The sequence below is a fragment of the Propithecus coquereli genome, unplaced genomic scaffold (assembly GCF_000956105.1).
Source record: "Propithecus coquereli isolate 6110/MARCELLA unplaced genomic scaffold, Pcoq_1.0 Scaffold9, whole genome shotgun sequence".
Classification (NCBI taxonomy): domain Eukaryota; kingdom Metazoa; phylum Chordata; class Mammalia; order Primates; family Indriidae; genus Propithecus; species Propithecus coquereli.
The window spans coordinates 5,184,122-5,196,470 of NW_012155284.1; the positions used below are offsets into that span (position 1 = coordinate 5,184,122).

At 49.2% G+C, this 12,349-nt stretch overlaps 1 protein-coding gene across 1 annotated transcript; it reads left to right on the forward strand.

The window, feature by feature from the left end:
• The first annotated feature begins 1,593 nt into the window (after window positions 1–1,593).
• OTP (orthopedia homeobox) lies at window positions 1,594–11,370 on the forward strand. Its single transcript, XM_012664561.1, has 3 exons — window positions 1,594–1,778; window positions 3,084–3,493; window positions 9,270–11,370. Exons 1-3 carry the CDS (start codon window positions 1,742–1,744, stop codon window positions 9,798–9,800), a joined length of 978 nt encoding a protein of 325 aa, XP_012520015.1. The 5' UTR covers window positions 1,594–1,741; the 3' UTR covers window positions 9,801–11,370.
• The last annotated feature ends 979 nt before the right edge of the window (window positions 11,371–12,349 follow it).

Genomic DNA, 12,349 nt, shown 5'->3' on the forward strand with positions numbered 1-12,349 from the left:
GGACACTCGCGCGTGCGCGCGCGCGCGCACACACACACCCACCCCCCCCCCACACACAATTCCTCTCGCATCTGCTCTCAGGCAGCATTTCCAATGTTTTGTGTAAGTCAATTGGACGGCGAACAAAAAAAGCCATTTGCTCGGTATTATTTAAAACAGACTTCTTAGGGCCACCCTTTTGTGGAAGCTTTATTTGCACTAAATGAATAATCTTAATTGCATCACTCTCGAATTAAAAATCAATGTTAATCAAGTTGGGAGTAGTAAATATCAGTTTTCATTGTGTCTGAGTAGAGGGCATTTTTCTTGTGTTGCAAATAAAAATACAAGTCAAATAACTTTAAAAGGGCATTATGTTCTGCTACAAATACAATTGAAACGGATTGTTTAGGAGCAGATCAGAAATGGTACAGAATTTTGCACTTAATTTCCTCAGTTATCATTTACAATAAGAACCTCTAGGCTTGACAGCCAAGTCTAAACAGTAGTAAATTAGTACAAATTTATACTGATTTTACTCTAATAATCGTAATAAAAGCTTATAGATTTGGCACTAATTACATAAATGCCTAATGATCTTGAAAATTACTCTGGTTAGAAATATATTACTAATCTAAACTTTGTTGTTGGCTGGCTCTGAAAAATCAGAACATTAGAAATGGTTCGCTTCACTTGTGCAAAGCACTTTAAATTGTTCAAGTAGTTTAACATATTCAAGAGGAAAATAAAGAGCATTTAACTTTATTTACAGCCTTAAGTGGAGTTGGGAGCTGAGCTGAACTTAGAAACTTTGACCAAAGGAGCGGGTTGGGGGCCAGGATGCGAACGTGGTCCAGCCAGAGAAGCGGGAGCCAGGAGGGAGCCCAGCGGGAAGAGTGCAGAGCGCTCGAACCCGCACTGCACGCGGCCCCCAGAAGCAGGCAGCAGACGCGGACCGTGCGGGGGAAGCCAACTCCTCTTTGGGCCCTAGACCCGCGGCGGGGTCGGGCCTTCGTAGGCCCGGGGGCCCACCCAGGGCGCCTGGACTGCAGGCGCAGGCCTGCTGAGCCGCGGCAAAGTCTAGGCACGACCTAGAGGCCGCGGTGTCCTCTTCGTGCCCTGGGCTGGCAGGCCGGTACTAGCAGCAGGCCAGTGTCACCCAGAGTGCGCGGGTGGGGGCGACTGTCGGGTCACGCGGGGGTCATGCCCTGCCCTGTCCCCTGCTCTGGCTCCTGCTCTGGCTCTGCCCTAGGAAAATCATAGCTCGGACACACTGTGCTGCGCCTTTGAAATGAGCAGAGCAGGACAAGGGGAAGGAAGCGGGTGCCCGGCAAAAATCGCAAGGAAGACCTAACGGGACCCGGGCCCAGAGCTCAGGGTGAGGCCGAGGCGGCCGCCGCTGCTTTAGCTGCTGCTCGGGGCTGGAGCTGCCAGGGCTGCCGCCGCCGCCGCCTCCTCCCGGCGGGCGCGGGCGGGCGGGCGGAGTGGGGGACTCTCCGGGCGCTGACATTTGCAGGCTGCCCTCCTGATTGGTCCCCTCGCCGAGCTGCTCACGGGTTCATTCAACTGTTAAGCACCTCCCCGTCTCTCTAAAGGACATTATAATGCAAGAAGCCCCCTTTTTAACCACAAACCGAATTTTCTTTCATTTAGGTGATCTATATATATCTATATCGTATAGCTTATAGCTTATATCTATTTTAAATAACTTAAAGCCGCTAAAATTTGGGGGGGAACAGCTTTCGCCCTGGAGCGGTGCGCGATGCTGTCTCACGCCGACCTCCTGGACGCCAGGCTAGGTGAGTGCGCGCCTCTCGCCCGGGCAGGCGGGAGAAGCCGGGGCAGGAAATTGTCAATTTGTTTCTTATTTTACCTTAATGCGCCCTAAATGGACTAATTTCTTTAAAAGTAATTGTGCCGCATTAAAGTTTAATTTGATTTAACATCGTCTTTAAAAAAAAAAATCTATGGAATATGTAGGTCCAAAAAAGGAGTTGGGGAATGTTGTTACTTTTTGTTTTTCTTATTTTTCTCTTCCCCCTCCCCCTTATTTTTTTTTTTTGAAAGGCGATCTACCCCGTGATAATTTGTTTGGAGGTGTTTCTCTCTCTCTCTCTTTCTCTCCCGTTTGCTTTGATTTGGGATTTCTTCCTTCTTCTTTTTCCCCCTCTTTCTCTCTCCCCACTATCTTTCCCCCTCCTCCTTGTCCAAGTATGATCGAATTTGTTAAAAATGTGGCATGAAAGAGAAGCTGCCGCCATCGAGGGGGATTTGCTAAGTGTGCTGGTTGAGAAGGAGAAACGCCAAATTCAACCTCACAGGCATCCCCGCCTTCTGCAGGGGACTCGGTGTTGCCAGTGGCTGAGAGGAACGCTCCTTTCATTTCTCCCGAAAGAAAAGTTGAATTCTCTAAAGTTTGATTCACTGTTTTACAAAGAGTTGACTCGAGTTTCCTTAATGCTCTCCGGGTTGCTGGGCTCCGGGTTTCCGGTTTGGGAATCTTTGGTGATGGATGTGACTCCATTTTCCAAACACTTGCTCTGATTTGAGGGGGAGGCGGAGCTGATTTGGGTTGATTTCGGGGGGTGGAAAGCTTGGCGACTTATTCGTCTTCCGAAAGTGAGAGGGAATCGGCTGAGGGCCGGAGGCAGAGTGCGTCAGGCTGCCTAAGCGCAGGTGGGGCAGCAACCGAAGAATCGAATAATCTTTCGATTTTCTTTCTTTTTTCTCCCCTCCACCCCCCGCCTCCAGTCCAAATATTTGCTCTAGATTTCCTGGGGCCCCGGGGTTTGGCTTATGAGAGGGATTCGGAGGCATGTTTTGTTGCCGGGACCGGGAGCGCTTTACTGCGGGAGAGATGAAAGTGTGCGCGGTTTACCGCGGGGGCCGGCTGCGGAGACAGGGTACCGGGCTGGGAGATGTTACTCCAGCCTGGCGGGCCAAGTCCTGGGGAACCCAGCTGAGCACCCCTGGAGTTTCTTCCCTAGGGCCGAGCGTGGGAGCAGAGGGAGCTGAGGATGGGGCTGAAGGCACACCGCACGGGGAAGACAGTCCCTCCTGGCGTCGCGGGGAAGTAGTGACCGCGATCCCCTTGCCTTCCTCAGGTATGAAAGATGCCGCCGAGCTTCTGGGCCACCGGGAGGCGGTGAAGTGTAGGCTGGGCGTGGGGGGCTCCGACCCCGGGGGCCACCCGGGGGACCTGGCGCCCAACTCCGACCCAGTGGAGGGAGCCACTCTGCTGCCCGGGGAGGACATCACCACAGTGGGCTCTACTCCGGCCTCGCTGGCGGTGAGCGCCAAAGACCCGGACAAGCAGCCCGGGCCCCAGGGCGGCCCGAACCCCAGCCAAGCCGGCCAGCAGCAGGGCCAGCAGAAGCAGAAGCGCCACCGCACGCGCTTCACCCCGGCACAGCTCAACGAGTTGGAGAGGAGCTTCGCCAAGACTCACTACCCCGACATCTTTATGCGCGAGGAGCTGGCGCTGCGTATCGGGCTGACAGAGTCCCGAGTGCAGGTACGCTGGGCTTGGGCGCCGGGACAGAAAGCAAAGGGCGCGAGGCTTTCCTTTCCCCGTCGGGATCCTGGGCTGCATTCCCGCTGCCTATGTGTTCCTGGTCGAGTTTTCTCTGTCTCTGCCCGGAAACTCGCCCCGATCGCCAGCCCCCATTGGACATGCAAGGCCCGCGGTCTCCGGCCTGTATAGCCACATCTCCATATCTCGGAAAGAGACTCCTCAAAAGCGAAGCCCTGCGCCATTGGGCTCCGGGGTTGGCCTCCTTCCCCCAGAGAGGGCAAGCTAGCATCTCCCAGGCGGCTAAGCCGAGCTCGCGCCTCAACTCCAGCTAGCGTTATCGACAAGTATTTCATTACTCCCCTAATGAGTTTGTGTTAAGCGTCTGGGTAAACGGGGGAGTGTAAGAATTATACAGAAAACAAGAGAAAGGAGCAAATAAGGCATTACAAGAATCTTTTTTTTTTTTAAGCTACACCCAGGTTTCACGGTGTGGCTTTGTCTTAAGTATTACCCTCCCGCCGCTCTCAGGCAGTATCCCTAGCTTTGATGTTTGCAAGGGGCTTGAACTTTGGTGGTCTACCAATGCGCTTGGGGTGTCTGGCCAGATTCCCCGCAGCCTGTGAACCCTGTTCTGTTTTGGTTTTAGATTCCCCTTAGGAAACTGGGAGAGGTGGGGGGGGTGGGGAAGAAGGCTTTCTGTTGTAGATATCCGATCTGAAGAACCGATATTTAGGACAAGAAAGGTTGACAGGTAGTAGACGAAATTATTGTTGACAACTTATTCTTCTTCAACCACTCTCCAAGCTGTAAATGATATATATATATATGTATATATATATAACCTAGAAAATCACACATAACTTTTTTTTAAATTGGAGAATAAAAGTATAAACCTAATGGACCCCAAATTTTTTGTGTGTGTTTTAAAAGAGTGAAGACAACATAGCAAAGATTTTATGGACAGGTGCTTGGAGGTGAAATTCCAAGATGTGCTCTTAGTCTTGAACTATCCAGGGTGCTGAAAATCGTCTTTTGCTATCTTGCACGTTTGGTATTTTCTGTCCAATATCCTGGGTGTCAATCTGACTAATCTGTTAAACCAGCACTACATATATATATATATATATATATATATATATATAAACTTTAAAGATCTCAGTTACTTTACATCTGATCTAAGAAGTAAGCGATCAGGTGTCCATAGTCACAGCGTTGAATATTGCTGTCTCCATTCGGCATTCTAAAGATAGTCTAAACTGGAAAAATAGCGCATGCTTCTGTTCTAATAGTCAGTAAATGAGTGTCATTGGGGACTTTAAATGGTCAAATTAATAAAGTAATATTGAGGTTATAACATAATGATTAACATTTTTATTCTATGTAAGTCTGGATGGTTTTGTTAGTGAACTCTGAAAGGCCTGAACCACTGGGCCTCTAAAATCACACACCAAAAGTGTTAATTGCATTGTACAGATAATATCATTAATGCCCTTTAAGATTTTTACTTTTTGCCTTTTTTAAAAATCTGAAGTTGAGTTCAAACCTCTATAAAAATATGCAATTTCAATATTTCCATCAGAACTAATGATACTACTTGCTTGTAGGTTCAATCTTATAGGTTCAAAATTTATAAATTTGCTTTTTGTCACTCAAGAGAAATATTACCTATTAATTTTTGTTTTAAAGAGTAAATGCTGTGTCTTAACCTAGACATACCAGTAATCAGTCTACATTAAAATAGAACTTAGAATCACAAATAAAATATAATTTGACTACTGATTTTATGAAAAAAGAAAACGAGGTCTATTAAACTTTATTAGGTCTTCCAAAGGTTAATGACAGTGATTCTTTTAATAGAAAAAGTTGCAAATGAAATAAAACATAAACTATGTAGTAGAAATAGTTATTTTCAAAAAGTACACAAAAGAATATGCGAGAAGAAAGAGACAAAGTACTTTAATTGTTCTAGCATAATGTTCAACCAAAGATAATAGCTTGAGTCTGCTGATAGAAACAATTTAATAGAATAGCAATTTCAATATTTTTAAAAATAATGTTCCATAGTTTAAAAAGTAATCAGATCAACATAACCTTCCTAATTAACTTTTCAAAATGATTAACATGATGTAATGTAATGCAAAAATAATTTATGGAAAATGTATTTACTTCACAATTCACTGTACCATTGCTCCTTGACCAAATTCAAATTAAATAGTAATTGGTTTATGTTCTTATATGATGAGTACTTCATAGTTTTCTTTATAGTTAACAGATTGCCACACATTCTTTCCAGTATGTGGGCCACTGCACTGATTAAAAATTATCTAAATATTTAATTCACTGCAGTTGTATGTTTTTAAAGATGCTTTTTTATTCTAGACTAAATTATCCAATATACTTATTTTTTATCTCTATCTTGTATACAGTACACTTTTAAGTATTTTTTAAAACACCTCTACTCACATGGAGGCCAATTCCATGCCTGATATCGCTCCCCTTTTCTGGCTAGTGTAATAAAACCATTCCTTTTATAGCATGCCATTATTAGAAACCAATTTCAGAATTATTTATAACCTGGAATGGCTTATTAAGCAGCAATGCGAGAATCATGCAAATTACGCGATCAAATGCAATATAATAAGCATAATCATTAGTCTCTAGCACGGATTAATTAACTTTCAATATTTTATTTACATAAAAACCAAATCAGTGAAATAACTTCTGCACAGTCAGGCTTGCCTTTCAATATTTTATACGAACAAAAATAATGTGCTGTAATTCCATTGACCGTGTCCCCCAGAATGGCCCTGTCACCTGCCACATCTTAATAGGGGGACAAGCTGAGAGTATTTTCTAGTTTTCTAATGGAATGAGAAATTGCATTTTCTTCCTCTCCCAGCACTATTAAAGTGTAATGAATTCGGCCTAGAGTTCACGGCTGGCTGATCGAAATGAACCTGAGATCTAGGCTTTAATACAGCTCCCCAGATTTCCTCCCAAATCTTCACATTAATCATTTGCTGGATTCCAATGAGATCTTCATAAAGCCTTTGCTTTGAGGGGGAAAAAAGTAATATTCTCTCTTTCTCCCCCGCTTTCTCTATTTCTGAGCCATTTATAGCTGGGGAATTAAACGGGCTATATATTTTAAAATACATTTACAGTATGTCTATATTACTGTAACAGCAGATATCATGAAAGTGGATTTTTAGATTCCAACCTCCATTAGATTCTCACTGTTGTATTAAGCATTTTCTGAGAAGAGCCGCATTTCAAACTGAGTACAAAGTTGGCCTGTGGCTTCGGTTAATATATTTCCTGGAGTTGTCATCTGTGCATTCTGAAAATCTCCCTTAGGTTTTGCCTGCATTTTAATCCGTCATGCTCTAGTTTTCAAGTGGAAACATTCACATTTTAAAAACATATGCATCATAGCTTGGAACAGAGGTGCTCAGACCCCATGCAGATTTTTCCTCCCAATCCTAGTAAGCCATGAAACATAAAAAAATTTGTAGCCATCATTTGACTACTAACCCTCAAACATAATTGAGCACGATTTTTCGATTATGCCTATAATATTTAGTTCTATAACAGCTGTTCTTTCCCACCTGTGCCTGAGCAGCTCCTGGATTCAGAAACCTTTCTGGCAGTAGTGTTTTCTACTGAAATTCTACTGGGCATCGCCCTCCCCTTACCCTTTTTCCTTTTTCTGCTTCTCTCTCTACTCCCCTCCCAGCACAACTCCCCCCTGCAAACAACCAAACATTTCAGGATTCACTGCCACTTGAAGGGTGTTAGGAACTGGTCTTGACTTTATAAGATACCTTTCAAAATATATCTGAGTGCGGCGTGTTAGGTGTGCAAACCGTTTGGACACAGACACCAGCCCATCTACCTCCCCCGAGTCCGGCGCGGGGTAGGTGCTGCAAAGAGACTTGCGGCCTGGACGCATGTCTCCTCACTGTGCCTTCCTTTCCTCCGAGAGTTGCTCTCCGCAGAAGGCAGCTAACAGCTCAATCCGGTCGCATTGATCCCGTCCACCATCAAGGGCCCTGCTGCCTCATTAATCCGCGGTGCCACCCGCTCAGGGGCTGCAGCTGGAAAGGGACGCGACATAGTTACCAATCGCCAACACCGGGGTAGACAGCAATCTCGGAAATGGGGTAGAAACCAGAGAAAGATAAAGTTGTGGGTGATGATGCGTGTATGGTCGGAAGGCCAGGGCCGGCCCAAAGCTGGGTGAAAATTCTAGATTGCAATGCTGTTCACGTTGGTAAGCGTAGAGTGTGTCTTTGCTCCCACAGGTGTGAACACACCGCTGTGCACGGCTGGTTTATTGAGAACAAGGGCAGGTATACCCTTTAGCTTGCAGGGTAAACATTAAATAGATTAGACTAAGGAATGAATAACCTTTTTGGCCACAAATATGATGGCCAAATTGCGTTCGCCAAATTCTAAGAGGAAACTCAATCAGTACCTGAGCTGTGTCCCACATCATTTATATTTAGGCACGGTAAATCTCCAGTTGACTAGATTTTAAACTGCAAGTCTGCCAAGCAGGCAGGCTGGCAAATTATTGGTTTGGTTTTTTTAAAGGTAAAATTCAAATAGGGGGAGGTGGGAAGTTATCTTGGTCTGGCAGCTTACTTGATATCTTTCAGGCAGCACTCTTCCTCTGTGATAGTGAATTTGACATTCCTAGGCAAATTTGTCTGGTAGGACCTGAAATTCTTGGGCCATTGTTAAGAAAAAAAGAGTAGGAGGGTTATTTTCATTTCGAGTATTTTCATCGAACGTATCTCCCTGAAAAAGACACCTGGGTTTGTCTAAGCAAAATTACATTTTATTCATATATAGTGTGAGTTTTAAACTTGACCTCCTTTAACTCATATTGGTCAGAAAATCTGCCTTTAGTTCACAAATGAAACGGGACGACTTGAGGGAATTGGAAGCCTTATTGCTTGGGATCCTTAGTAAGTTCCTGAAAAAAAGTCTTGAAAGCTCTGGGGCTCAGGGCTCTGGCAGCAGGTTCCAGCACCTGTGTACCTCTGAGCACACAGGTATAGCCCAGACAAAGGTACCCTTAGAGTGGTTTGGGAATGAGGCATGGCGACTTGTGGCAGTAGCACCAAGCGCTATAGGAGGAATCAGAAGTCACAGTGGCGACCCAAACAACACTGTAGCTCAGTGGCGCTCACTTTCCCACACGTATCACTATATTAACCTCTCCGCTCTGTCAACCGTGGCGTTAGGGACTTTCCTTTGTCTTTCGATTTTGAAACTATGTCATCCACGGCCCGTCATCAATTTCCAAATTTCCAGCGTTTCTGAAAATTCTATACCCCATCAGTGTTATAAGGCGCGCCATTAAGCCACATGGGTACACATGTTTATCTTCATTTGTGCACCTGTGGGTCGAGCCTTGACACATGCCTGCCTGCAGACCTGTGCATCTGTGCAGTGCGCAGAATGTGCAGGGGTGTGGTGAAAACTGCACACGGAGGCATATTTGCACTGTGCGTAAACGCTCTGGGGCACGATCACTCAGGAGCGCGGGAATCCGCGCGCGGTGGGTGCATGAGGCGCCAGCTGCCACGAGCTGGTGGAGAACCAGGGTCTCTGGCTGGGTGTGGGGCGTGTCTGGCAGACGGCTCTTGTTCGGCCTGGGGCCGAGTGGCCGTATGCGACGCGGCTTTCTGGGGCTCACGCCCCCGCCCCTCCTGGCCGCTGGGCTAGCTAATGGAGCCTTGTCTGTCTCCCGCCCCGCCCGCTCCAGGTCTGGTTCCAGAACCGGCGCGCCAAGTGGAAGAAGCGCAAGAAGACAACCAACGTGTTCCGCGCGCCCGGCACGCTGCTGCCCACGCCAGGCCTGCCTCAGTTCCCGTCAGCCGCCGCCGCCGCCGCCGCCGCCATGGGCGACAGCCTGTGCTCTTTCCACGCCAACGACACCCGCTGGGCGGCGGCCGCCATGCCGGGCGTGTCACAGCTGCCTCTGCCGCCGGCGCTGGGCAGGCAGCAGGCTATGGCGCAGTCGCTGTCCCAGTGCAGCCTGGCGGCCGGGCCGCCGCCCAACTCCATGGGCCTGTCCAACAGTCTGGCGGGCTCCAACGGCGCCGGGCTGCAGTCGCACCTCTACCAGCCCGCTTTCCCCGGCATGGTGCCCGCCTCCCTCCCCGGCCCCAGCAACGTCTCGGGCTCGCCCCAGCTCTGCAGCTCCCCGGACAGCAGCGACGTGTGGCGGGGCACGAGCATCGCCTCCCTCCGCCGCAAGGCGCTAGAGCACACAGTCTCCATGAGCTTCACTTAATGCAGCCGCGCTCCTGCCCGCTCCGCCCCCAGCACCGCCCCCGGGGCCGCCCCGAAGCCCTTCCGGCGCGCGCCCGGATCCCCGCTCCCGGCCTCGGCCACTGCCCGGCGCTCTGCCCTGTCCCGCCCTCGCCTCCGCCCCGTCTCGGTGTGTCCTCGCCTGTCTCCACTCGCTCGGGCTCACCCCAAGCCCCAGCCTGCGAGGCCTCCCCTCCGCCTGACTTCGCTTGCCCACGGTCCCCGGCTTCCCCAAAGCCCCTCTTCCCTTCCCTCCCAGCTCCTCCCTCCCTCGCCCGAGTCTCCAGCGCGTCACCTCACCCTCCCCGCTACCCCCGGCGTCCCGGCTCGCACTTGCCGTGCTCGCTCCCTCCTCCCGGCCTTCCCACTGGCGGCGCTCCCACCCACACCTTTGACGCTACGCCTCCGACCCCTCGCCCGCCGCCTCCTCTCCGGTCCCTTCTTCCCCGACACTTCACGCCCCTCCTCCCGCGCCCGGCAAAAAGCATCCTTCCCGCCATTTTACGTACCAGGGAGTCGACTCAGGATCTGAAATCAGACGCCAATGGACTGGTTTGTGGGCAGAAACACAGACACTCGCACTCTCGCTCACTCAGACACTACACGCGCGCGCGCGCACACACGCAGTGCACCTAGGTCACACACGGACGTGTTCAAGGGACAGCACAATGTTAGGGATTTTTGTCTTAAAGGAGGACAAGCATCTGCTACCAACCGCCTCATCTGAGGGCCCAACTGATATAATTTGATTTATCCTTGCATTCTTTCCCTGAGCTCCTCTCTTTCTTTCCTCTCCCACCACCGTACCTTTGCCCCGTCCACCCAGTCACATCCATGTAGCCCTCTATTGGCTCGCAAAAGAACGCTTTTCTCTTACTTTTATTTTCTTAAGCACAACTGTGTGAGAGTATAGAAGGGAAGGCTTCTCAGGAGGAACATGCCGGTGGATTGGGTGGCTGGACTAGACTAAAGCAGTCATGTGATGAAGAAGAGGTGATCTTACCCATTTTGATAAGTCTTTATAAGGAAGAATAAAATAAACATGTAAGCAAATTTTCCTTTTGTAAAAGCAAAAGCCACATCTCTTTTCTGGATCCTTCAGGACTGGGGTTTGTTTGCTTCCTTTTCCGTTCCTCTCTTCTTGCTGCTCTGTGCCCTTGGTTGTTTTGTGGTCGTCCTGTCGTCCCTCGTGCCCCTAGGCCACCTGCCGGCCGCCGATGGGTGCACTTGGACATCTACAACCCTGCAACTTTGTACAGAGAAACGCAATCAGCTCTTTCTGCATGTGCTGGTCAAATCCAAACCCAGAGAACAGAAGCGCTTTCTAAGAATGAACAAACATGTGAAATAGGATGTTTTGTGTAGATAAAGCATTCTTGTTACATACTGGTCAATTTGTGATATGTTTTAACTTATTGTCTGTGCTTATTTATGGAATTTGGTTTTCTTAATAAATGTTTGAGCTAATATAAAGCATATTATTTGACTTTTCCGGACAAGTTTATATCAAGTTAAATGTAAATGAATAAAATAAAATCATTTTCAGTATGTGATATGGAGAATGATGGGTTTTGGTGTGACTTTGAGGAGGCTCATGGGGACAGGGGAAGAGGGCTGGTCTTGGGGATTCCCATATTGGTACAGCTTGGCGGACTCTGGGCGTTTAGGACGCGTGGGCCTTTCGCCCTTCAGCAGGCTTGGGTGCAGTTTCCGGGCGGCTGGGCGAAGTCTCCACCGCGAGGCGGCTTGCCCAGGCCGGGCCGCGAGCGCCCCACGCCAGCCCGGACCCTCGCGGGGCTTCCAGGCCAACCCAGCCTTCCGAGCCCGAGGTGGCGCTCAAGACGCAGCTGCTGGCGCGGAACGCAGGGCGCGAGAGCTGATGAGCTGCTCCGGTGACCGGTTTCCCGGCACAACGGAGCGGGGAGGGCTCCGCAGCTCGCACCCTCGGCCTGCAGAGCGCGGAGCTCGGCCCGCCCGAACCGCCCGCTACGCAACCAGGCCCCACGGTCGCGGTGGACACGACAGGCCGCGGCTCTTGCCTCCCCCGGGCCTAGGCCTCATTAGGGCCTACCCAAAGAGGCGACCGCGCCTCTTCATGTCCCCAGACCCAGGCTCAGCTTCAGATACCCGGGACCTCCCAAATGGGAGCTAAGGGTGCCTCCGAAGAAGAGGCGGGTCCAGGACAACTGGCGCCTGTCCGGGCTTCTCCAGCCGGGCTGCTCTGCTCTGGCTTTCTTTCCGCTCCGTGCTCGGTGTGAGCTAACCTCGAATTTAGCCACGTGCTCAGGGGACTTCCCCAGAGGAGTAGTAAAAATTGCTGTTTCTCCCGTAGTCTGAGGAGGAAGGTTGCCAGTGTGTTTTTAACTTTGAGGCAAATCGATATCACTGGCTTCCTTTGGAAGACTAACCAAAATCAATCTTGTGGTTTGAAATTTAATGGTCATTATAGGCATTGAGAGGGCACCCCTTTTCCCACAGGAAGATTTCTCATTTGGTTGCCACTGAGTGTAAACCCCCAAAACACCCTTTGCT